Below are 25,709 nucleotides of genomic sequence, written 5' to 3'. Positions count from 1 at the left end.
ATTACAGAAAAAACTTAAGATATTTTCAGCAGTCAAAGAGATTTTACAGCAGTAAAATTCTACTGTTTCCATGGAGACTTGATTTGCTATCATTAGCTCTTGTGATACGTGTTGTCTCATCCTCCTGTTGTTTTGGCGGAAACATCACCAGGTGAACTTTGGTCTCGAAAGTGTTTTGTGCAACAGTTTAAGGGACGGAACTAAGATCAGGAGAAAAGCTTTAATACTTACGTGAACATTGAAGGAAACTTTAAGGTCCTTCTCTTGTGGACTGAGTGATCTCAGATCTGCTCATGTGCTGCTGTTACAGACCATCAGTGACAGAGTTTCACTCTTCATCCTCAAGTTTATCTCTCTCTCCCTTCACTCCCAGCTCTCCATCCCTCTGTTCTCTCCCACTCATCGTTCTGTCCATCCCTTTGTCTCATATCCAGAAACTCCCTCAAGCTTCTCTAATCCATATCAACGAACCAATCAGAGCCAGTATTTCCTCTCACTCTTCTCACTCTCTCTCTCTGTCTCTGTCTTTCTCTCTCTCACTCTCTCTATCTCTCTCTCTGTCTCTCTCACTCTCTGTCTCTCTCTCTGTCTCTGTCTTTCTCTCTCTCTCTCTGTCTCTGTCTTTCTCTCTCTCACTCTCTCTCTCTGTCTCTCTCTGTCTCTCTCTCTGTCTCTGTCTTTCTCTCTCTCACTCTCCGTCTCTTTCTGTCTCTCTCTCTGTCTCTCACTCTTTCTGTCTCTCTCACTCTGTCGCTCACTCGCTGTTTTTTCTTAAAGTGAGAAACAAAAAAGAAATTCTGATTCTTAGTCAAATAAAGAAACTGAGAATTAAGTGAACTCAGGAAGGAGGAGTGTGTTTACATCTCTGTGTGTGTGTGTGTGTGTGTGTGTGTGTGTGTGTGTGTGTGTAAGTGTGTGTGTGTGAGTTCTGGGTGTATGCCCTTATAAGGGCAGTAGAGTCACTTGTGATGTAACATGGACAATTTGAGTCGAGGTCCACCCCCACCCCACCCCCCTCGCTCCCCCCTCTCCCCAGATGTAAGGGGGCGGAGCTTGTCCTCTTGTTCCAGGGGGGCTTTAACCCTGCTCTGTTTATTCTCCCTCCCTCTCTTTCCCTCCATCTGTCTCTGTGCTCTTTCGCCCAGCCCTGCAGCAGCAGGAGGAAGAGGAGGAGGAGGAGGAGCAGCTGGTGAAAGCGCGGCGCTGAGAGGAGGTGCCAGAGGAGGAGGAGGCGTGGAGCAGAGAGGCAGCAGCAGCAGCTGTGGTGTCAGTCGGCAGTGGCAGGAGGCCAACAAGGAGCAGAAGGAGAACCAGCCTCTCCTGCACCTGCACCAGGAGGAGAAGAGGAAGAAGGAGGGCGACCAGGACTCAGCCGCCGCCACTACTGCTGCCGCCGCTCCCCGAGGCCTCCTCAAACACTGTGTAGAGACCAGGGAGCGTGGAGAAGAGGAGCTGCGACAGAGGGAGGCGCAGCAGCTGGACTTCCGCTCACTTCTGGGACGCCGAGCTTTTCACGCCAAAAACAACCAGGGAGAGGAGTCGAGGGAGGCCGGCCTTGCCACCGCAGAGAACCGCCACCATCACCAGATGGATTTTAAGGCCAACCTCAAGGGTGTCAAACCCAAGTCAGAGGAGGAGCGCAAGGTGAACTCACCGCAGCAGGTGGACTTCCGTGCAGTGCTGGGGAAGAAGGGTGGTGTCGCTGGCAACAGCAACAAACCGGCTGAGACACCTGGAAAGAACGCTGCCGATTTCCGCTCCGTCCTCGCCAACAAGAAGAAGCCGGAGACTCCCGAGAAGAACGGGGAGAGCGGGAAGATGGCAGTGAATAACTGTGTGGACGGAGGGATTAATGAGAAGAAGAGCGGAGGAGGAGGAGGAGGAGGGAAGGCACCAGAGTTCACGGAGAAGCTGAGCGATGTTACAGTGCTGGACGGCCAGCGGCTCCGGCTGCAGTGCCGCCTCGCCGCCGCCACCTCTGGACCTGCAGACGTCACTGTCACCTGGACGCTGGACGGGAAGGTCATCAAGCCGTCCAAGTTCATCATCCTCGCCAATGAAGGTCAGAGGTCACACACACACACACACACACACACACACACACACACACACACACACGTGGTTCTAAACTCTCAGACAGTGACAGTGTAGAGTTGTGAGTTTGAAGTTTAGTTGACAGAGCTGAAGCAACTGTTGACGGAGCTCAGACTCTATAAATAGAAACAGATCTGAAACAATAGAGAGGCAGGATGTGTGTGACTGTTACTGGTATTTCATATGGGAACAGATCACTTTACAGAGAACACACACACACACACACACACACACACACACACACACACACACACACACACACACAGAGTTAACGTCACTTGTGAGGACCAGCATTGTGAGGACCTGATTCATTCACTTCTCAGTTCTTTGCTTCTTGTTTCAGTTAAAAATAATTTTCATTATCAATTAACTTTTCTCCATTAATCGTTTAATCATTGACTTAAAATATGTAAGAAAATATTAAAATATTAAAAACATCCAAATGGAACAACCAAACCTGTAATAACTGGTTTATAACAGACTATAAGGTGGTTATAATCACATAGTGACATGTTTATTAATGTATATTTGTTCTGTTTCCTGTGAAGACGATTTTTATGTTTGTTTTACACATTAATAAACACTGAGCTTCTCCTTCAGTCACTGAGGGAGAATAATGTTTTAGTTTCGAGCGTTATGAGTCTGTTCCATTGATTCGTTTGAAATGATATGAGACACAGTTCATGTTGAATTATCATATTATCATAAAGTCGTTTCTTTAAATGACCAACAGTCGACGTCAGTGGGAAAAACGTGTTTCTCTTTTGAACAAACACGACACTGTAACAGTATGAAGTCTCAGTCAGATAAATAGAGTATATGTTGTTGTCTTCACTGTCTAATTCACTGTGAAAGAGTGCCGCGATGATCTGAGCCATCAACCTTTATTACATTAGATTTTAACATTAAAGGAGAAAATGTTTTGTAATTTTAGAGACTCAGACTTCACTCGTGAACGTCTCTGTCTTTATATAAAGGCCCTGTATTTACCCTGTATCATCTGTAATTAAAGATGTAATAATATAAATATGTCTTTATAGAATAAATACTAAACATTAATAAACATTTATATTCTGTTACAAACCAGTTATAACATGTTTTAAACTGTTGATATGAGATAAAGATCAAAACGTTAACATGTCAAATCTCATTTAAAAATATAAAGAAGAGGGAGGGGTTAACTACAACTCCCAGGGTGCATTTCACTAACAGTCAGCAAACCACAGTGCTTCACACCAACAGTGAACTGAAACTGAAGAGCCAAGTTTACATCAGTTCACACCCTTGACCTCTGACCTCATCTCCATGGCAACAGCAGATGAGTCTCATGGGTATTGTAGTATTTAGAAACAGATGACGCTCATCCACTTAGTCAACAAAACAATTAACACATTAATGTAGCTTCATTTATGAAGGAGCAGAGTCTCATGTACAAAGACCAGTTCACATCCCTAGACCAGTTCATCCAGAGACCCGTTCATCCTGACACCAGTTCACATCCCTAGACCTGTTCATCCAGAGACCAGTTCTCATCCAGAGACCAGTTCATCCAGGGACCAGTTCACATCCAGAGACCAGTTCATCCAGGGACCAGTTCACATCCAGAGACCAGTTCATCCAGGGACCAGTTCACATCCAGAGACCAGTTCATCCAGGGACCAGTTCACATCCAGAGACCAGTTCATCCAGGGACCAGTTCACATCCAGAGACCAGTTCATCCAGGGACCAGTTCACATCCAGAGACCAGTTCATCCAGGGACCAGTTCACATCCAGAGACCAGTTCATCCAGGGACCAGTTCACATCCAGAGACCAGTTCATCCAGGGACCAGTTCACATCCAGAGACCAGTTCATCCAGGGACCAGTTCACATCCAGAGACCAGTTCATCCAGGGACCAGTTCACATCCAGAGACCAGTTCATCCAGGGACCAGTTCACATCCAGAGACCAGTTCATCCAGGGACCAGTTCACATCCAGAGACCAGTTCATCCAGGGACCAGTTCACATCCAGAGACCAGTTCATCCAGGGACCAGTTCACATCCAGAGACCAGTTCATCCAGGGACCAGTTCACATCCAGAGACCAGTTCATCCAGGGACCAGTTCACATCCAGAGACCAGTTCATCCAGGGACCAGTTCACATCCAGAGACCAGTTCATCCAGGGACCAGTTCACATCCAGAGACCAGTTCATCCAGGGACCAGTTCACATCCAGAGACCAGTTCATCCAGGGACCAGTTCACATCCAGAGACCAGTTCATCCAGGGACCAGTTCACATCCAGAGACCAGTTCATCCAGGGACCAGTTCACATCCAGAGACCAGTTCATCCAGGGACCAGTTCACATCCAGAGACCAGTTCATCCAGGGACCAGTTCACATCCAGAGACCAGTTCATCCAGGGACCAGTTCACATCCAGAGACCAGTTCATCCAGGGACCAGTTCACATCCAGAGACCAGTTCATCCAGGGACCAGTTCACATCCAGAGACCAGTTCATCCAGGGACCAGTTCACATCCAGAGACCAGTTCATCCAGGGACCAGTTCACATCCAGAGACCAGTTCATCCAGGGACCAGTTCACATCCAGAGACCAGTTCATCCAGGGACCAGTTCACATCCAGAGACCAGTTCACATCCCTAGACCAGTTCATCCAGAGACCAAGTTTAGTTTAAATGTAAAAAAACAATGGTGAACTGTTTGTGTATTAGACAGAGCAGGATCTTTTCTCTGCCCTGAACCAGGATCTGTGAGAGTCTGACCAGAACCAGAACCAGTTTAATGATGGCGTCACTACAGGAGAAGGTTGAACTGAAACATCAGATGTTCAGGATCAACGACTTATCAAAGACATAAAGTAACAACATGTCCACATGATGTTGAATAAAATGATGTCAGACTTTTACAGTTTATTTGTCTAGAAACACAACGAGAGTCAGGACTGATCCAGGAGAGTTTAAATGTTTAAAGAAACAGAGGTTTCCAGGACGACTCTACAGTGAACAGTCAGACTGTGTGTGTTGTACAGTTATATAAGGTCGGAGTCAGTCTGAAGCTCCAGGTCTCACTGAGAGTAAAGACGCTCGTGTCAGGAGGACTGATATAAAACTGTCAGTCTCACGTTACATCATAAAACACAGGAACAGAGAACAGCTCAAGGAAATGCACTCTTCTCTAAACCACGTCTCCAGTGCATGAGCTGGTCCTGGTGCTGTTGTAGACCATCCTGGTCCTGGTCTTACTTGGTCTCAGATTTTTACAAAGCTTCAATCGGCCAGAATGTCCTCACAGAGATAGAAACACACACAGTGTTTCCAGTTTCCTCATGGCTCTCTATGAACAGTGAAGACCTGCTGCTATATCTGAACATACATGTATGTTTATGAACAACTGAGGACCTGAGGATTCCCTGTGTGTGTTGTGTGTGTGTGTGTGTGTGTGTGTGTGTGTGTGTGTGTGTGTGTGTGTGTGTGTGTGTGTGTGTGTGTGTGTGTGTGTGTGTGTCAGACAGCAGTAATCCTCCCTTCTGTTATTTCAGTCTGCAGGACAGCCCCTGATCCAGCTCTGTGTTTGGACTCTAAAGGTCAGAGGTCACTGAGACGCCCTCAGACAGCTGTAGTCTCACAGGACACAGACAGTGATGATGATGATGTTGTTTCATGTCTACAGTTGATCAATGAAAAATCATTAATCAATGGTGGAACGTAACTCTTACAGTAGTTCTGACACTGGTCTCAGAAACACCTCTGATCCTGGATCAGGTCTCAGTAAGGACCGAGTCCGTGCACGTTATTTATTAATAAACGTTTTCACATCAGAATAAAACTGCAGTTTTCCCATAAATCAATTCTTCTTCTTCTCTGCTCTAAAACAGTAGCTGTCCGTGGCTGCACAGTGCAACTTCCTGTGTAGGCTACTGTTTTAGAGCAGAGAAGATGAAGTTGCTTCTGGTTAATACTGTAATGTTAGCTGTTAGCACAACAGTAAATTCATTTCAGGAGGGGGGGAATAGCAAGCTTGGCATAAAGACTGGAAACAGCTGATCACTGAACGTGTGGTCGATAGTTTAATTGGAGCAGTAGTATGTAGTAGTAGTTTATGGTGAACTGGGTGTTTCCTGTTGAAGAGCAGCCATCCATCCTCTCAGTGTCTGTACTGAGGATGGTCAGGTGACAGTCTGACAGCTCAGCTGTAGGTGTGGCTGCTGAAGGCAAGAGTCTACTCCATTTCATCATGATGTCACAGATTGCGAGGAGTTATTTCATCAGTCCTCCTGTGTCCGTCTCCACCTCCTTCTCATTTCCTCTCCCTAGCTGTCCACCTGTTCCCATTCACCTGTCTGCTCTGCCCATCCACACCCCTGCATCTCACTCTGACACAGAGAAAATTTAACATGTGGCAGCTTCTGTAGAAAATGTCCACTGGACTGGACTAGATTATACAAGACTGGACTGGATTGGGTTGGACTGGACTGGACTAGACAAGACTGGACTGGACAAGATTCTGGACTGGACAAGATTCTGGACTGGATTGGATTTGATTGGATTGGACTGGACTGGATTGGATTGGACTGGACTGGACAAGACTCTGGACTGGACTGTGTCAACCAACAGATTCAGGTCTGATCAGTTCTTACCAGGGTTTAGTGTTTCTGTCCAGTGACAGGAACCAGTTCAGGGGAGTTAATGCTAACATCTGAAATATCCAACAAAACCTGATCAGATTAACAGGTTAGCCCCGTGGTCTCATCCATATGGCTGCAACTCAGACTGAAGACATCAACACACACACACACACACACACACACACACACACACACAAACATGTATCTGCAGCTCATCGACTTTCATCCACTAGACGTTTGCTGATGTGGAAACAAACAGCTGTTCTCTATCTGTTACATCTCCTTGTGTTGTTGGTTTCCTTCAGTGTTTGTGCAGATGAACAGTGTTTCCTCAGGAGCCTCGTCATGTTCATTAACCAGCAGCTTCCAGCTTCAATGCAGAACGACACAGGATAAAAACATTTTCTATGAACAGGACGTAGCATCACTACACAGCTGCTGTACAAATAGTTATTACTCATTTTGTTTCGGATAAATCAACGTTTATTAGTTTTATTCGCCTCTGTGACTCACCTGGTAGACCGCGTACCACATGGACTTAGTCCTTACCGCAGCGGCCATGGGTTCGAATCTGACCCACGGCCATTTGCTGCATGTCATCCCCTCCCTCTCTCTCCCTGACTTTCCTGTCTACCTCTCACTGTACTTTCAAATAAAGGTAAAATGCCCAAAAATAACAAAAAAAAAAGAATTCATCCAGATGTTTTCATGCTGTGTTAACAGCCTGTGTACTGACAGTGTGTTGTGTGTTGTGTTGCAGGCGGTCTGTGCTCTCTGACCATAGACAAAGCTCTACCAGAGGATGAAGGCCAGTATAAATGCAGAGCCGAGACCTCAGGAGGAAAAGTTGAATGTTCCTGTATGGTTCTAGTAGATGGTAAGAATCACTGCTCGTATCACACATCAACATCTGTCTGCAGCTGCTGAAACACTGGGAGGAAAAAGGCAGTGTTCTTATTGTGTCATTAGTGGAGTAGTTAGTCTTAGTTGTTTTCTTGTTCATGATGGGAGAAACTGACAAAACTTACTTTAAATGTTTTGTTTTAATTTTCACTGCTGTGGATGGACATCACATATTTATAGTGAAATATTTTAACGGATTGATAATTAAGTTCTTAATGAAAACATCATGTTTCTTTAAATCTCCTTATAAGAATTCACAAACCTCCAAACTTCTTGAACTTCCTGCTGTGTCTAGAAAAGTAAAACAAGCTTCAAATTTGTCATTTTTATTTTTTAATGGTTTGATCTGATATGTTCTTCTGCCATAATGAATGAAACACACAGAACTCCCTTCACAAACCTGCCACTTGTTCTTGCCACAGTGCTGTTAATGTTTGCAGCTCAGAAACATTTGCACCAGTGACTCAGATACTGGTCATGATGGGAGAAACCTACAAATCTCCCTTTAAAATCTAGCACTTTAATGTTATCTTTATTCACATTAAATATTAAATTAGAAACTGCATCTCAATGTGACCTTAACCTTTAGCACTTCCTCTTTAATTCAGCTGTTCATCAAAACATCAGGTTTTCATTTTTCAGAAACATCTTCCTCACAGTTTTGTCCTGTTACCTGATTTTTTCAGTCTCTGACTCCAGCCACATCAGATTAGAACCTAAAACACCTTGAAACTGAAATATATCGCGGTCCAGGTCTGATATTAAATCTGTACCTGTGAACCTGTAAACTATTGCTACTGTTGAAACCTGATGAAAAGTTCTGATGTTTCCAGTTTCCACAGCAGAAAGCAGCAGCTCAGATCAGCCCAGGATTCCTCAGCGTCTCTGTGGTTGAAGTTTCCTGTAATTAGAATAAATCAACACAAACAGAGTCAGTGTTTATCAAACATCTGAGTCATTCCTGGAAACAAGCGTGTTCATGTGAAAGTACAGCTGGGGCTGATGGGAGATGATTTCATATTGTTCTTTTTCTGATCTCATACACTGAGATTTAACCTCAGACGCATGTTAACCAGCAGTCATGTTAACCAGCAGATATTTTAACCAGCAGATATTTTAACCAGCAGTCATGTTAACCAGCAGTCATGTTAACCAGCAGATATTTTAACCAGCAGTCATGTTAACCAGCAGTCATGTTAACCAGCAGATATTTTAACCAGCAGATATTTTAACCAGCAGTCGTGTTAACCAGCAGATATGTTAACCAGCAGATATTTTAACCAGCAGTCATGTTAACCAGCAGTCATGTTAACCAGCAGATATTTTAACCAGCAGTCGTGTTAACCAGCAGATATTTTAACCAGCCGATATTTTAACCAGCAGTCGTGTTAACCAGCAGATATTTTAACCAGCAGATATGTTAACCAGCAGATATGTTAACCAGCAGTCATGTTAACCAGCAGATATGTTAACCAGCAGTCATGTTAACCAGCAGATATTTTAACCAGCAGATATTTTAACCAGCAGTCGTGTTAACCAGCAGTCATGTTAACCAGCAGTCGTGTTAACCAGCAGATATTTTAACCAGCAGACGATCAGGATCAGAGTGAGTCTGGGGGCAGATTTAATGAGGACTGCATTTCTGGTTTTCCTTCAAAGGGGAGGGAGGTGAGAGGGAGGCGGAGGAACATTAACAGAGTGCATGATGGGTAATAAAATGATATGAAGAGGTCCCGGGTTGCGCAGAGCTTTTGATCTAAGACAAAGATCAGGTGAAGATACTGGAGCTGGACTGATGTTTGCAGATGATTCCAGCTGTTGTTAACATCACATCCTCTCTCTGTCTCTCTCTCTCTCTCTCTTTCTTTCTCCCTCTGTGTCTCTCGTCCTCTGCAGACCCAACAGAAAACTCTCCGGCTGACAAGAAGTCCAAGAAGTCGACTCCGACCTCAGAGAGTGAGTTTCCAAAATATGCAGCAGCAGCCTCTTTCCTTTTGTCCCAATAAGGAGCTACAGGCTGGGAGCACTGGTTCCCACACACACACATACACACATACTCACACACACACACACACACACACACTCACTCACACACACACACACACACACACACACACACACACACTCAGAGTTGGTGGTTTCTATTTAAAGCGTCTCTGTGTATCATTGGAAACATCAGTGCGTACATCACTGTCAGATTATTATTCCTGCCTCCATAAGAGTAAACCACCGCTCTCCTCTCCACATTAAGACCACGTTTCCCATCAGCCCCGCTGCCCCCACACACACACACACACACACACACACACACACACACACACACACACACACACACACACACTCCTATCTGACTAAACCCAGATAAACATCAGGGCTCGTTATGTTACTCGACCCTCTCAGTCCCACTGTTTATGTGAGACTGAAGATCTGGTTGGTGCTGGAGTTCTGATGATGGTGAAAATCCATCTGATGAAGATGATGAAGAGTCGATCAATCAGTCAGTCAGACTTTATTTGATTAGCAATTTTGCTATTAGGAATCTCATACATTTGCACTGAGGAAACACTGAAGACTGGGCAACAAAGATAAAGATAAAATAATAAAAACCTGAAACAGAGGAGATGTTTGGAAGCGAGTTAAACCATAAAACAATCCAGATATAATAATAGAATAAAAGGACATACCTGTAAAACAGCTTCAAGTATATGAATAAATTCAATTAAAGGAAGACTATAAGGAAGGTCTTGAGTTTGCTTTTACAAATATCAACAAGATCAAAGATTCAGCTTCATCACTGCAGGAGAAAGCCAACGCTATGTTTTATAGTAGTTCCATTTTTATTCTAAATATGATCCATGTTTCATACATGACGGCAGCAGCACATCAGAGGGTCTCAGACTGTCGCTGCAGCAGCTTAATGTTTCCTCTCAGTGGAAAATCTGCTCTTATCTCTGTGATCTGACTCTCAGTCCTTCCTGTGTACGTTATCCTCTGCATACCTCGGCCTGAGAGCTCAGTGTGTTGACATGCTCTCTGGTCCAGATCAGGTAGAGTCAGACATGAAGCAGGAGACACAACACTGACAGTTCTGCTGAATTCATGGTGTGATTTCTGACTCTGTCATTGTCTCAGTTCTTTATTATCGTTCACTTCTTCTGTACCTTGTTTGAGCGCTACTGGTCCTACATGCTTCCAGCTAGAAACAAGCTTCCAGAGCCTGAATGTTTTAGGAGATCCCTGCTGTTACTGTCGCAGCTGATGTTATATTAATTTATTAATGATTAGTTTTTTTGTTTTGTTTTTTTGTCTTGCTTCAGTGCTTCACCTACTCAAAGATGGTAGTGATAGTGCCAAGAAAAACATGGTGTGTATGGATTCAGTGGGTGATGGTGAAGTGACTGATACAGGCCACGCCCACATGCTGTAGTCACAGACACTGTGTAGACAGAGGGTTTGGAGGGTCGATTCTGTTTTGAGTCTTAAACCGTTTATCTGCTCTAATGTGAGCAGCTAACATTAGCATGTTGACTCATAACCTCCGAGGCTGACAGTTAGCATGTGATTAGTTACAGGCTGTTGGAAAAGCTCCGTTCCGACCTCGATGGTACCTGAGGTTAAGCTAACGTTAGCAGTTGTTGACTAAAAATGAGAAGCTGTTTGTGTCTGAAGGACTTGTTTTAATAATGATAATAGAAAAAGAATCACTCTGCAGTGAGGTAATGGGTGAATGGCTGGTAGCTGTTAGCTGCATCAGTGCTTTACAACTAAATATTGTAAATGTTGTTTGCTTGTTAGCTAAAGTTTCCAGGTTTTGTGAATGGATTAAAATCACTTCAAACAGCCAGAAGTTTTTTTTTTTTTTTTTTCTTAATTTATTTTTTCTGGCTTTTTGTGCCTTTATTGACAGTGCAGTAGAGAGAGACAGGAAACGGGGAGGCAGAGAGAGGGGGAATGACATGCAGCTAAGGGCTTGTCCGATGCGGGACTCGAACCGGGGCCATCTGCAGCGAGGACTGTAGCCTCTACACATGGGGCGGATGCTCATCCAACTGAGCTACTCGACGCCCCAAACAGCCAGAAGTTTAAAATACTTGGTGTCAATAATTATAATAGCTTACTTGCTAATGTTAGCAGAACTAGCCTTATGATTTTCATGATAGAAAACAAACCTGTGTCATATGGGACTTCTTCTGTGTGTTTTGCTGCTGGTGGATGGTTTTGGAGACTCATAGGTGATTTCTCTCTCAGCACATATCACTGCTATAGCTGCTGTTTCTTGTTTGGTAGTAAAACAAAGAGTGTTAGACTCATATTTACCTCTAAAAAGCATTTTACGGGTCATACATCCATGATTGATTGTAACTGGGAAACTCTTCTGTTTCTGAAAACTCATTCATGACATCAAGACTCTGAAGGTCACCTGATACAGGTGACTCTGGAGGAGACAGAGTTTAATGTAACAAAAACATGAAAGAAAGACAAGGTTTTTACATTGTCAAGAAGATAAAAAGCAAAAAGAATGGTAGATTCCAGTTTAGCGAAGCTTTTAAATGAAACCCCCCCCCCCCCCCCGTAAGTTAGTCTCATTTATCTGAAGTGAGGAGACGTACCAGGGACACACTGAGTCCTCTGCAGAGTTTTACCAACAGATCGGAGCTGACAGCAGAGGAATGAGGGGGGAGGACTGGGAGGTGGAGGGAGGATGTTCTGGTATAAAACGGTTCAGAGCTCCTCGTGGCCTCTCTCCCACACTTCCATTTAAGGCCTGGTTTCCCCGACTCGGCCTTCTCAGACTTTGTTTCACTTCACACCACAGATTAAACGTCTCCAGTGGAGCAGCTCTCCTTTTAAGCAGCTCCTTGTCTTCACGCTGACTGTCCCTGATTTGGACAAAAACACTCAGTGTCCCGCCACAGAAAATCACTTTAGGCTATAAAAATTAATAATTTCGGATGAGGTTTGATTACAGACAGAAAGATGAAGCTCTGAACATGAGCAACTGGACAATTTAGTGTTCACTTTAACATCCTGCTGTAGTTATAGTTATAGACTGATGATGTATTGGTGAATATTTATATTTTCTTCAGACAGATAACATTGTGAGTGGACCACAGCCTTGTTAGCAGCTTTATTAGGCCGTACTGCCATCTTAGTTTAGCTAGTGCATGCTAACTTTTGCTGGTTAGCAGTAAACCCAAAGCAGAGCAGAGGCAGATGGGAATGTGATTAGTTCTGCAGGTGTTTGGTCTTGGTACTGGACAAATGTGAATGTGCCCTGATGGTGGCGCTAGAGGAAAAGTTATAACAATTCTTCCTGAGTGGAACATGAACATCTGGACCACAACAGTCTGGATCACAGAGGTGGTCCAGTTGACTGACAGCGCCTCCCACAGAGCCAGGCTGCTCCTGGATAAAGATCTGATAACTGAGTTTATACATAAACTCCTGATGTGTTGACTGAGTTCAACAAGTTCAACAACAAGTTCAACTGATTAATCAGTTAATAGAATAATCAGTTTATCAGTGAGACTGTTTCTGTCACATCACACTGAGTGTTGATGTTGAACACTCGATATTCAAAGATCAGGATCAGACCAACTTTGTAAACACTGAGTGTTTGATGTTTCTGTTACACTGTGGCAGGTGGTTTGTTAATATGTCTATGATCTGATCAGAATAAAAAGCTTAATGTTCTGTGTGTCAGTGTTGCTGTTATCAGCAGAGTCGGGATCAGACCCGATCCAATGTGTTGATGGATTAGTATTGACAATACAAATCCAGATGCATTCCCAGATCCTTGTTTGTTTGCTTGTTTGCTCTAAGTACACCAGCTATCAAAAACACCCCACTATGGTCTGTTATAAAAACTGGATTGGACTCAGCATTTGTATTGGCAGTTACTCAGTGTTAGTGGATTTGGATTGGGAGCAACATGGACGACCCTGATATCTACAGATGATGAGATTATTATGATCTATCTTGGATTGAAAAGGTTCTGTACTGTTCTGGGTCACTGTGTTCTTCAGCAGTTCTCCTGCAGGATCGGGATAGTGCCCGATCCAAGGAGGTTTTGATGAATTGTTTGTTGTCTGTTTGTTCAGAGCGCTCTGATTTCTACAGATGATTTTATTATTCAGATCAGCGGTGAAGCACAAGGAAACAACAGTTTGACCCCGAGCATGAGAAAGTCAGTAAATCATTATCTGAAGAATCTGATGTGTTTCTACTGCAGGTTGTTAGTCTGTGGTCAGACTCCACCCAGTCTGCTGCCCCTCAGGAACATCTCCATCCAAACAAACACACCAGGAAGAGACAGACACACTGTCACAATAAGAGCTTCTGATTCTTATCTGTGAAGCGTTTCAGTTAAACAGAGACTTTAAACTTTTACAGGCGGAATCTGCTGAGCTAACAGATCTGAGTGTTCAGAGCTGAAACATGTATCGTGTGATCACATTATAAAGATGTTTCTAACAGACTGTAATCAGTCAAACAGCTGTGATAATATAAAACATGTAGAACAAAGACTGAACACTTTGTTTCTGTAGCTGATTATAACGACAGTATAATGTGTTACAAACAAGTTGTTACATGATTATATCCTGATGAGTCGCCTCGTCCCATGAAACCTTTACAGTTTGAGGTCAAAGGTCACAGGGTTTTAGCAGCTTCATGACTGATCCTCTTCAGACAAACAAAAGCTGAGTTTGTGTGTGTTTGTTATTTGTGTGCGTCTCACTGTGACATTATGTGACCTCTGCTGTCAGATTATTTTCCCCTTCAGTTGGTGTCGACTGGACTTTCATCTGACAGTTACTTTAAAATATAAAAATATAAAATAGTTTAAATGATCTCCACCTGCCGTCACTTTAACGCATCACTGATAATAATCTAATGATTAGAGTTTTTACTTTTAATACTTCAGTACATTTTCTGGTGTCAGAGTCAGGAGCACAGTAAACGATCAGCTGATTCGTCATTTAGTCTATAGATCAGTTGTTCATACAGATTCATCAATATGTTTATTTAGATTTGATTAAAGTGACAACAGAGAAAAGACCCGAGCATCATGGTTACCATGGAAACAGCTCTCGGTTTTAGCTTCTGTCCTAACTCTGCAAACCGGACTGTGATTGACAGTTCAGACGGCCAATCAAAGCGCAGCAGTGGGTGTCAGGCGCACCAAGTGACCCTGCAGCACGGGAGCTAAAGCTAAAGCTACAAGCTAATCCCTCAGCCCGCCTGGATCGCCACACTTCACAAATCAAACGCTCCTCACGCTGTTAGCACATAGTTGGTGTCCATCCGGAGAGGAGGTGATGATGTGACAGCTATACATCACACACACACACACACACACACACACACACACACACACACTTACTGTGTGTGTGTGATGACAGAGTAATGGTGGATGTTAAACAGTCAACCATCAATCCTTCATTACAGCACCATCACCCCGACCTCCCCACCCCCATCAACATTGTGACCTTTTTTCCACCTGCAGTGACAAAGTATATCACGTTTCCAGACGTTCTCAGTGACAGTGAACGCCTCATCCTGACAGTACACTGACAGTCTCTGTGTAAATACGACTGAGTTTTATAACTTTATTTAACTAAAGTCTTGTGTGTTGTTCAGTATCAGCTGTTCATTTAACATCACACCTCATATATATCCACATCACTACTGAAGCAATCAGATCTTTAATCTTTCTAATCACAACATGGATAATCAATAAAGACAGAAGAAAATAACTATTGATTAAAACTCATTCTGTCAGGAGAAATGTGTCAGTGCTGAGAATGAAGCTTCATTCAGGAGGTGGATCTGGACTGTGACTCCAGGGACCAGTTCATCCAGAGACCAGTTCACATCCACAGTCTCATCTGTGTAGACATCAAAAGTTGTTTTGACATATCTGATTGTTCCACTCGTTCTTCTTCGTGTCTCAGTAACTGGTTTAAGATTCGAGGAGGACTGGGAGTCTGAGTCCACGACCATCAGGTCTCCATGTTGTTTAAAGACGTGGACTTGTGAACAGAGCTGTGTGATTCTGGTTCTGCTGGACTAAGAGCTGGACCGGCTCTGGTCTGAGTCTTTCTCACCAGCTGTAAAGTGAGTTCACCTGGATCTAGATCCAGAACTGAACCAACGCTACCTTTGAATATGAACTGTCCCTAATGAAAAGGCCTTGGTGATCTCTGACCTTTCCCTCAAACCAAAACAGACAGTAGAGCACAGACCTGACCTCTGACCTTTACCATGTGTCTGTACCTGGTTCCTGATTGGCTCAGACTGTGTCCATATGAACGTGTTTGATGGGGGCTCCACAGTAAATAAAGGACTGAGTGTCTGACAGCAGCTCAGTCCCTGAAACCTGATCCTCCTTGTGGGTTTATATTTATCACCTCTGGTATGATCCAGGACCCGGTCCAGCTCTGGACCCCCCTCCCCTCAGGACTCAGAGACACACACACTCATGTCTGAGACACACCTGTGGAACACCTGAACCCCAACCTGACCCATAAATACCTTTTCAACAGCACAGAGACCAAAAAGATCTGTATCAGACTTTCAGAGACGTGTCAGCATCGTCACACAAATTGATGATTGATCTAGTAGTGATTGATTTAATAGTGATTGATCTGTTAGGGATTGATGTTTTATTGTTTGATTTAATAGTAATTCATCTGTTAGTGATTGATCTGTTAGTGACTGTTAGGGATTGATTTGACGGTGACTCAGACTGATTGGTTTCTCTCAGAGCAGAAATAACTTTGTGTCGGGAAATGTTTCCGATGGAGGGGGGTGGGGGGTAGAGGACTGAGAGAAGAAGAGGACAACATACTTTAACACAGTTTCTTCTCTAACTGTGGGTTTGACGACAGATTCAGACTCTTCAGTTTCATCTGTTTCTTCTTCTGCAGAATAAATAAAAACCTCCAACAACTATTTCCTGCATCCTGAGGAACTATTTTTAGGTTGTCCATATATGGTCATCAGACGCTCTCCATCCACACGAGTCCTCACTCTGTCTCACATTCTTCTTCTGCCGCTGCTCAGCTCATATACAAACATGTACAGCCTTTATATTTACACTGTAGTCGACACTACTGCTGCATGAACATGTGTCACATCATCAAAACATCTGGTAACATCAGGTCATCACAGGTTACAGGTTCGATTCTCTGACTGTCTGTTGTTTGTTCCCATCAGGTGAAGCCAGGATAAAGAAACCGACTCCCAAGACCCCCCCGAAACAAGGTGACATACACCTGTCTGAATACACACCTGCACTGTAAAACTCTCTCATATAAAGTCAGTAAAAGAAGCTGCTTACCTGGCTGAGGGCCTCTAATGAAAGAACTATCCAGGTGCATTATGGGAGTTGTAGGATCCAGTGTTTTTGGACTACAAACCAGAATATCTTGACCTCTGCTGCTCAGATTTAATCTGTGTCACACAACAACTATTATTGCTGGAGCTCCAGCTCAGTGTGAACTTCTGTCAATCCTCCACATGCAGGTTCAAGTCCCCCTGTCTCCTGCTGAAGTGCCTTTGGGCAGCTGAGACTGTATGTCACTAAAGAACAAGTTTCACTACAGCTCCCATGAGCACCTGCTGCCGACACCTGTCATCACTATTTATTTAACTCTAGTGTAACAGTGTGAACTCAGGATTACTCAGTGCATCTGGTCTACATTTTTAAAATTTCTAATAAATTAATGAAGTTTGGTTCCAGGACAGAACAGCTGAGTTCACCTCCGCTGCTTTCATTAGTGCCACGGGTGCTCAGCTCCGAGGCATCTCTTAATATTCCTTCGGGCTTATTATTATTCTTCCGACAAATTTTGGCGCGTAACTCGTCCCGCAGCTTTGAGAAAACCCCGGTAATATATACATCAAAACGTGTGTCTTGATCCCGAAAGAGGTGCTATGACTTTTGGTGTTAAAATTCCAATTTTTCCCAAAGTTATTCCCAAAATACTGGGAATAAATAATGCATTAGGAATGCATTGGAATTTTCTTTAGAAACCCACAAAATTTCACCTTTTTTCTACAAAATTTCACCTTTTTTCTGAGTCACCCAGCTCTCTCATACCTGCACGTAGAAATGTGATTCAAACTATAAAACGGAGGAAAACTTCTGCTCTCTCCAAAACACAGCAACTTTTTTTACATAACATGTAAACTTTTCAAACTGTGAGCACTCAAAGGAGGAGTGGAAATCACTTTTTCTTCAAAGTTAGAGTGACAGCGTCAGTTGGCTAGAGTGCATGAAGCAGTAAAAAATAACCTTTATTTTTATTTTTAACTCGAGCTCACGGCCAAACCGTAAAAAGGAGACAAATAATTCTTTCTGAAAATGTAGACATAGTTGTTGGGATTCATAAAATGTAACTTTGACAGGCAGGGTCTGCACAAAATTTAAACGGGGGTGCCGAGTCCAGCAGCAATACCTGTCTCACTCTCATTGACACCTAATGTAATCGTCTTTTTCTTTCAAAAGAATCTCACTCTGTCTTCGCACTGAGCTTACTCACTCATTTTAAGGAATATCTGAATAAAATAGAGACTGTAAGAAAGTTCTGGCTTCAGTGTCTGTCACGGTGTTTTCGGTTTTTGATAAGAAGTAACGGTTTTCTCATAATTTGCAATTGTTTGAAGCCATGTAGAAGCCAAATTCTGGGCAGATTTTCACATTGCCATGGCAACGGCAGCTCCTGACCTGTGTGCGTGCGCCTAGCAACCAGATAACCAATCAAGACATTTCTCCAAACCAGAATATGATCAGGGTGACTTTTGAACACTGGAAATAAATCATGTACTCATCCCGGCAGTAGCCCCCGTGGCACTCTAAATTTCCCTGGAATTTTCTAGTTCTCTTTATTATTCTCTGCTTCTGTTTTTCTGATTGATTATTGATTATTGGTCTGTATTGGCAGCTCTGCCTCCTCAGATCCTGCAGTTCCCAGAGGACATGAAGATCCTGGCTGGAGAGAAGGTGGAGATCCTCTGCAAGTTCTCTGGAGCTCCACCCATCAACTGCACCTGGCTGAAGTTCAGGAAACCAGTGAGAGACACACACACACACACACACACACACACACACACACACACACAGAGGCTGCGGTTATTGATAATTTATCAGCAGGTGCTGTCATGCTGGGAAAAGCTGAGCTGGTAGTTAGTGATAAACTGTGTTGAACTTGGTCTATGGTGGCCCTGACGTCCTGTGTGTGTGTGTGTGTGTGTGTGTGTGTGTGTGTGTGTGTGTGTGTGTGTGTGTGTGTGTGTGTGTGCGTGCGTGTGCGTGTGCATTCAGATCCAGGAGGGCTCGGCTGACATCTCCATCCAGAGCAGTGACAGCAGCAGTAAACTGACCATCTCCAGCGGTCAGCAGGAACACTGCGGCTGTTACACCATTGAGCTGAGGAACAGCTACGGCCTCCGACAGGCCGCCCTCAACCTCACCATCGTCGGTAAGAAACTTCTGCAGCATCTGTCCCCTGAGGTCACTGAGGTCCCGCCAAAAAGAGCTGCAGCTCAGAGGGTTTTATCTGAGGAGGAATATGCTGTTCAAGTCCGTCTGAAAACCACACTGACCGCAGTGATGTCATTCTGTACTTGCACGGACACCTGGATATGTGACAGGTGTTAGAGGAAGCTGCTCACAGTCTCACTTACTGCTGCAACCAACGCAGCTGCTCAGATCATTGGAGTCTTGATCAATCACATGAACCTGAGTCTGTCTCTGTCAGTGCACACACACACAAACATCAGCCAAGTGTTCCTATTGGCTGTTGTCTTTCAAAATGATTTGACAATTTCCATTACATCATCAGGGGACGTTTACAGCTGTTTTCAACTACTTTATTTCCTCAGGTAGTGGGTGGACCTTAATTTACCTGCGGTACCTGCCAGGTAAATGAAGAAGAGCCAGTTTAACATCCAGTTTGAGGAAGTGTAACAGAAGAAGAAGAAGAGACAGGCTGGAGGCGACGTCTCCGCTGAACTAACGACACTGATGGTTCAGACTCTGAGCTGCGAATAGCTGCCGATAGAGAATATATAATGTTAATGTATGTGCACACACACTCATTAACATAATATATTCTCTATCCTCTCACCTCTTACCTTCGTAGCTCAAGTCAAACCTGAACCTGAACCAGGTTGCTGACCCTCAAACAGTTAGTTCAACTGGCTGGTTCATGTTGGTCGTCATTAGTGTCGTCCGGCTCCTGGTTCTTGGGCCCATGAATAAACAGGATGTGTTCATGTTGTGACTGTCATTACCTCTGCAGCCTGTAGGGGTCATTATTACCTTCAGTGCTCTATCAGCAGTTTTAACCCAGCCCCCCTTTTCCTCAGATAAACCCGACCCCCCAGCAAAGGTCCCAGCAGCCTCAGATATCCGGCGGTCCAGTCTGACCCTGTCGTGGTACGGGCCGACCTATGACGGGGGCAGCGCCGTCCAGTCCTACAACCTGGAGATCTGGGACTCTGTGGAGCCGCAGTGGAAACACCTGGTGTCCTGCAACAGCACCTCCTACAACGTGCAGGTGTGACCAGCTGTTTGTATCATGTCCTTCAACCAGTGTTCTGTACGCCATCTCATCAAAGAAATGTCTGTTTGTCACAGACTGTTGATGAAAATATAAATAAGGTTTGTGTCGTCTCCAGAACCTCCTCCCAGAGCGTCAGTATAAGTTTCGAGTCAGGGCTCAGAACATTTACGGGATTGGAGAACCGAGCGCCGAGTCTGAACCCGTCACTGTGGGACTTGTGGACGACGGTCAGTAAACCAGAACTAAACCAGAACTAAGTCAACTAAACTAAGCTAACTAAATTAAACTGAACTAAACTAAGCTAAACTAAACTCTGACAGTTGATCTGAACTAAACCGAGTAACTGAACTAACATCTGATTGGTCGACAGAGAACCAGGACGAGGCTGAGGAGGAGGATGACGGTAAGACTTCATCAGCTGATCAACCTCAACATAACATTCACACAAACACGAGAGAGAGCATCAACACAGCACAGTGACATCACATGACATAGAATGACATCATAGAACATGATGATGTGACATCCCATGACAAATAACAACACAACACACAGTGACACAACATGAGAAGGATGCAGTATTCTCTGTGACCTCTGACCTCTGTGTGCTCAGACTCAGAGAAGGAGCCGGACTACAGAGACGTGACCATCAGAACAGACGTGAAGGTGAAGGAGCTGTACGACGTGGAGGAGAGGCTGGGAACGTAAGGCTCCACCCACTCACACCTCACCTACAATGCACCTGTGCTTCTGTAAAGCTGAACCAAGTCACTGTGTGTGTTTTAAAACCTCAGTGAAACAGCAGGTTTAACGTGATCGTGAGAATGAATACAAACAGAATCAGAACAATTAGATCAATGTTTTTTTAGGTAAGAAATGTAGAGATAAAAATAATTTTATTGTCAAAAGAAAAATAAAAACAAAATTAAGAGTAAAAATTGACCAAGACAAGTGTTTATTTATCATATATATTATTTTTTTATAAAACTGTTCCCGGGAAGCTCTGTTCAATCTGTGTTTGTGTTTGTTTGTGTTGTTTATTGTTGTGTTTATGTTTGTGTTGTTTTTGTTTGTGTTGTATATTGTTGTGTTAGTGTTTTTGTTGTTTGTGTTTGTGTTTTTGTTGTTTGTGTTTTTGTTTGTGTTGTTTGTGTTGTATATTGTTGTGTTTATGTTTGTGTTTATGTTTGTGTTGGTGTTCTTTTTGTGTTATTTGTGTTTATGTTTGTGTTGTTTATTGTTGTGTTTATGTTTGTGTTTATGTTTGTGTTGTTTGTGTTTATGTCTGTGTTGTATATTGTTGTGTTTAAGTTTGTGTTGTTTGTGTTTCAGGGGAAAGTTCGGTCAGGTTTTTAAACTGGTGGAAAAAGCCACGAAGAAGGTTTGGGCGGGAAAGTTCATCAAGGCGTACTCAGCGAAGGAGAAGGAGAATGTGCGGCAGGAGATCGGCATCATGAACAGCCTCCATCACCCCAAACTGGTCCAGTGCATCGACGCCTTCGAGGGCAAGTCCGACATCGTCATGGTCCTGGAGATGTACGTGAGGTTTCCTCTGACACTGAAATACTTTTTCTGTCAGCTTCACACAGCCTGGTTTTTACTTGAGCAACAAACATTCAGTGGAAAACAGCTAAGAGATGGCGACCATCAACCTCATCTCATTTCCTGTCTGTTCTCTTTTGTCAGAATAAAAGCTCGAAATGTGCAAAATATATCTTCATATAAAACATCAGGTTAATGAATCCATGTGTCCTCATGGTCAGAGGAGTAAACTGCATCACTACAGGATGATGATGATGGTGGTGGTGGTGGTGTATGTTCAGTGTAAATGTATCTACAGTGTGAGGGTGTGATGAGATGACTCCAGCTGCTGGACGGATGAAGGACGATGAGAAACGTCCACAGGACTGACTGTTATCTGACGGATGTTCATGGTCTTACTGAACAGATTTGAATGTGACTCTGACTCAGATCTGGAAACACGAGATGTTTTTGAGAACGACGGAAAATAATTACGTGGCCAAGTATGAGAGGAATCTGAGAGCAGCTATTTCCTCTCTGCTAATTTTAGAGCTGGAGGCAGAGATGGAGCGACAGCACTGAGCGCGCTCAGACGTCCTCCATCTGTGCTTCATTAAAATGTCTCCTTATCATTCTTCATTGAGCTGAGTCTCTCCGGCTGCTTTTATTTTGAAATAATAACAATCAGTGTGTTTGTTTGTGAATATTTACTGTGATAAACAAGGAGACACCAGAAATCTGATAAAAGCTGATGGAGAACAGGAAATGAGCTGTTTACATTCAGACTCTTATTTTGGTATTTCAGTCCTCTCAGCTTTGAGAACATTTAATCTGAAACTTGGTCACAGGAAACATGAAAACTGACATTATGAAATCATAAAGTTTAGAATGAAGCGAGCTTTCTGTTCTATAGCTGGTCACATGGTGGTGCTACCGGTGCTATTAGTCAGTAATTTAGACGTCATAGTTTTTGAGACGTTGATCCAAAAAAGCCTGGACGACCTCATTTTATTTTACCATGATTTGAATAGAAGCTCAGAGTCCTGTGTGTGATCACTGATGTTCATGATTCTTCTCATTCATTGTGTAGTTGAAAAACAGAACAGACAGGAAATAGTGAAACGTTCTTGTCACGTGTCCTGAAGCTCACGTCACGACCACCACAATTTATATGAAAAAGTAAATTTTTCATCACATGATCTTCTTTTTATAACTTAAAAATGGTTACTTTAATTAACTCAAGGTTAAGGTTTCTTCTTATAATGTCCTGCACCAACATTTCTCCTCTTTAATCAGATACGATGGTTTTAAATGAATAGATTTTATCATAAGATAAAGTCAAATGTTCATAACACATCATTTGGAAATAAGGAGGAAATATGCCACAAAATATCTTGTGATGTCAGAGGGAGTTTGTTAAATAGGAAAATTCTCCTGTTATATTAAAGGAGCCATATGGAAGTTTAGCTAATGCTACATAGCTGGCGTTAGCGTTAGCAGCTGTTTACTCACCAGTCTCCAGAGGTGGAAACCATCTCCAGTGTTCACAGTGCTGGGTCAGTGACGGTCCTTCTGTGTCTGTGTTTGTGTGCGTGCGTGTGTGTGTGCATGCGCGTGCGTGCGTACAGGATCTCTGGCGGCGAGCTGTTTGAGCGGATCATCGATGAGGACTTTGAGCTGACGGAGAGGGAGGTGATCAAATACATGCTGCAGATCATCGATGGCGTCAGCTTCATCCACAAACAGGGCATCGTCCACCTGGACCTCAAGCCTGAGAACATCATGTGTGTCAACAAGACTGGCAGCAAGATCAAACTCATCGACTTCGGCCTCGCCAGACGACTAGGTAACCAACCAGCTGCTGTCAGCCACAGGGACACGCACATCAGAGAACCATGATGTGAATGTTATCCTCTGGTTCTGTCCTCCACAGAAAACGCAGGAACTCTGAAGGTTTTGTTTGGGACGCCAGAGTTTGTGGCTCCAGAGGTGATCAACTATGAAGCCATCAGTTACCCCACTGACATGTGGAGTATAGGAGTCATCTGTTACATACTGTGAGTCTCTGCAGCTGCATTCACCTGTCATTAGCCTAGCTTAGCTTAACTTAGCTTAGTTCATTCAGCTTCATCGGATTTCTCTTTAGTTTTTATTCTATTACTTCATGTTGTTTTATTATTTTTATTTAGCTTAGCCTCATATTGTTTTATTTATTTCACTGCTCTGTATTTTATAATTTATTGATGTTTCGTTAAATTTTTAGTTTCTTTGTTTTGTTCACTTTAGCCCAGGTCAGTTAATTTAGCATTTAGCCTTTTAGCTTAGTTTGGCTTATCTTCTTGCTTTGTTTTTTTCATCTCACCTTAGCTTCTCATGTCGTTTGGGTTAATCCTTTAATTTGACTTTAATTTGTCCTTTTTGTTTTTATCATTTCCTGGATTTACTTCTTTCATTCATTTATTTCATTACTCTTTAATTTAACATATTTTAACTTACCACAGCTTTGTGTGATTTTTAAAATTTTTTATTTTTTTGTGGTTGACACAATGTCACGTTTTATTCTAGGACATAAAATATGTCAGTAAATTCTCCAGTCATAGTTACTACAGAGGTTAGAGTTAAACATCTTCACAGACCACGTGAAAATCTTTTATCTGTCGTCGTGTTTTCTGTCGTTTTTTCTTTCCAGTTTAAATATTTAATTCTGTAACTGTGTGTATCTGATGTGATGAATGTGTTCTAGTTTACTGTAGCTCAGTTAGCTTTAGCCTGGTTCAGTTTACCCTGTGTTCGTCCTCTCAGGCTTAGCGGTCTGTCTCCCTTCATGGGCGACAATGACAACGAGACTTTGTCCAACGTCACCTCAGCAACCTGGGACTTTGAGGACGAGGCCTTTGACGAAATCTCAGACAACGGCAAAGACTTTATCACCAACCTGCTGAAGAAAGACATGAAGTAAGGGGGCGCGGGGCTTTGTTTTTATTCACTCTTCTGTCTTATTCAAAAACGAAGATGCTGAAGTGGCTCAATAAGTCGCCATGGTAACACAGACTGTGGTTGTCTCTCAGGACTCGGCTCACCTGTGCTCAGTGCTTTGAACACACCTGGCTGAAACAGGACACCAACACCATGAAGGCCAAGAAGCTCTCCAAGGAGAGGATGAAGAAGTACATCCTGAGGAGGAAGTGGCAGGTAACATATAAATATATATGTATAACACTGACAGAGTGACAATGAGTATGTTCTTCATGCAACTGTTTCTTCTTCTGTGGTAGAAAACAGGTCACGCTGTCAGAGCCATTGGGAGACTGTCGTCCATGGCCATGATGGCTGGAGTCAGCGCCAAGAAAGGATCTCCCACTGAAGGTCAGAGACACAAGAGAGGAGGCGTGGTCAGTGAAAGGCTGCTGTAAGTGCTGGAGCAAAAACTAAGTGTGTGTGTGTGTGTGTGTGTGTGTGTGTGTGTGTGTGTGTGTGTGTGTGTGTGTGTGTGTGTGTGTGTGTGTGTATGCGCGTGCGTGCGCAGAGGATAACCAGTTCCTGGAGTGCTTGGAGTACGAGCAGAAGACGGAGTGTAAGCCCAGCTTCAGCTCAGTCATCAAAGATGTGGAGGTGGTGGAGGGCAGCGCTGCTCGCTTCGACTGCAAGATAGAAGGTAACAGAGCTGGAGTTCATACCTGAGACCAGGTGTTCAATCAGGTCTGAAACTGGTCGTCATGATGACACAACATCAGCACCCGAGAACCTTAAACGTCTGTGTGTGTGTGTGCAGGTTACCCCGACCCAGAGGTGGTGTGGTACAAAGATGACCAGCCAATCAAAGAGACCCGACACTTCCAGATAGACTATGATGAAGACGGGAACTGCAGCCTGGTCATCTCAGAGGTCAGAGGTCAAACCTGTTTCTACAACATTAACACTGCTCTGACAGATTAGACCTAACGTTAGAACATTAAAGGTTTCTGCCACAGCTCATTGTTACAGCTAATTAAA

General features: G+C 43.5%; 1 protein-coding gene across 1 annotated transcript in view; it reads left to right on the top strand.

The window, feature by feature from the left end:
- The window catches only part of LOC111230430 (myosin light chain kinase, smooth muscle-like), a 76,242-nt gene that overhangs the window by 45,399 nt on the left and 5,134 nt on the right, over nt 1–25,709 (top strand). Inside the window, exons 20-37 of the mRNA XM_022757171.1 lie at nt 1,214–2,062; nt 7,481–7,597; nt 9,520–9,579; nt 16,843–16,890; nt 18,573–18,700; nt 18,953–19,109; nt 19,999–20,189; nt 20,311–20,422; nt 20,566–20,598; nt 20,809–20,899; nt 21,528–21,731; nt 23,345–23,562; nt 23,650–23,773; nt 24,519–24,671; nt 24,785–24,908; nt 24,992–25,082; nt 25,243–25,371; nt 25,489–25,601. Of these exons, the coding sequence (XP_022612892.1) occupies nt 1,214–2,062; nt 7,481–7,597; nt 9,520–9,579; nt 16,843–16,890; nt 18,573–18,700; nt 18,953–19,109; nt 19,999–20,189; nt 20,311–20,422; nt 20,566–20,598; nt 20,809–20,899; nt 21,528–21,731; nt 23,345–23,562; nt 23,650–23,773; nt 24,519–24,671; nt 24,785–24,908; nt 24,992–25,082; nt 25,243–25,371; nt 25,489–25,601 (2,942 nt within the window). The remainder of the gene's footprint in view (nt 1–1,213; nt 2,063–7,480; nt 7,598–9,519; nt 9,580–16,842; nt 16,891–18,572; nt 18,701–18,952; nt 19,110–19,998; nt 20,190–20,310; nt 20,423–20,565; nt 20,599–20,808; nt 20,900–21,527; nt 21,732–23,344; nt 23,563–23,649; nt 23,774–24,518; nt 24,672–24,784; nt 24,909–24,991; nt 25,083–25,242; nt 25,372–25,488; nt 25,602–25,709) is intronic.

Source organism: Seriola dumerili, unplaced genomic scaffold, assembly GCF_002260705.1.
Source record: "Seriola dumerili isolate Sdu_G_001 unplaced genomic scaffold, Sdu_1.0 BDQW01000266.1, whole genome shotgun sequence".
NCBI lineage: Eukaryota > Metazoa > Chordata > Actinopteri > Carangiformes > Carangidae > Seriola > Seriola dumerili.
The sequence above is the reverse complement of the archived record's forward strand: the minus strand, read 5'-3'. Positions and strand labels throughout refer to the sequence as shown.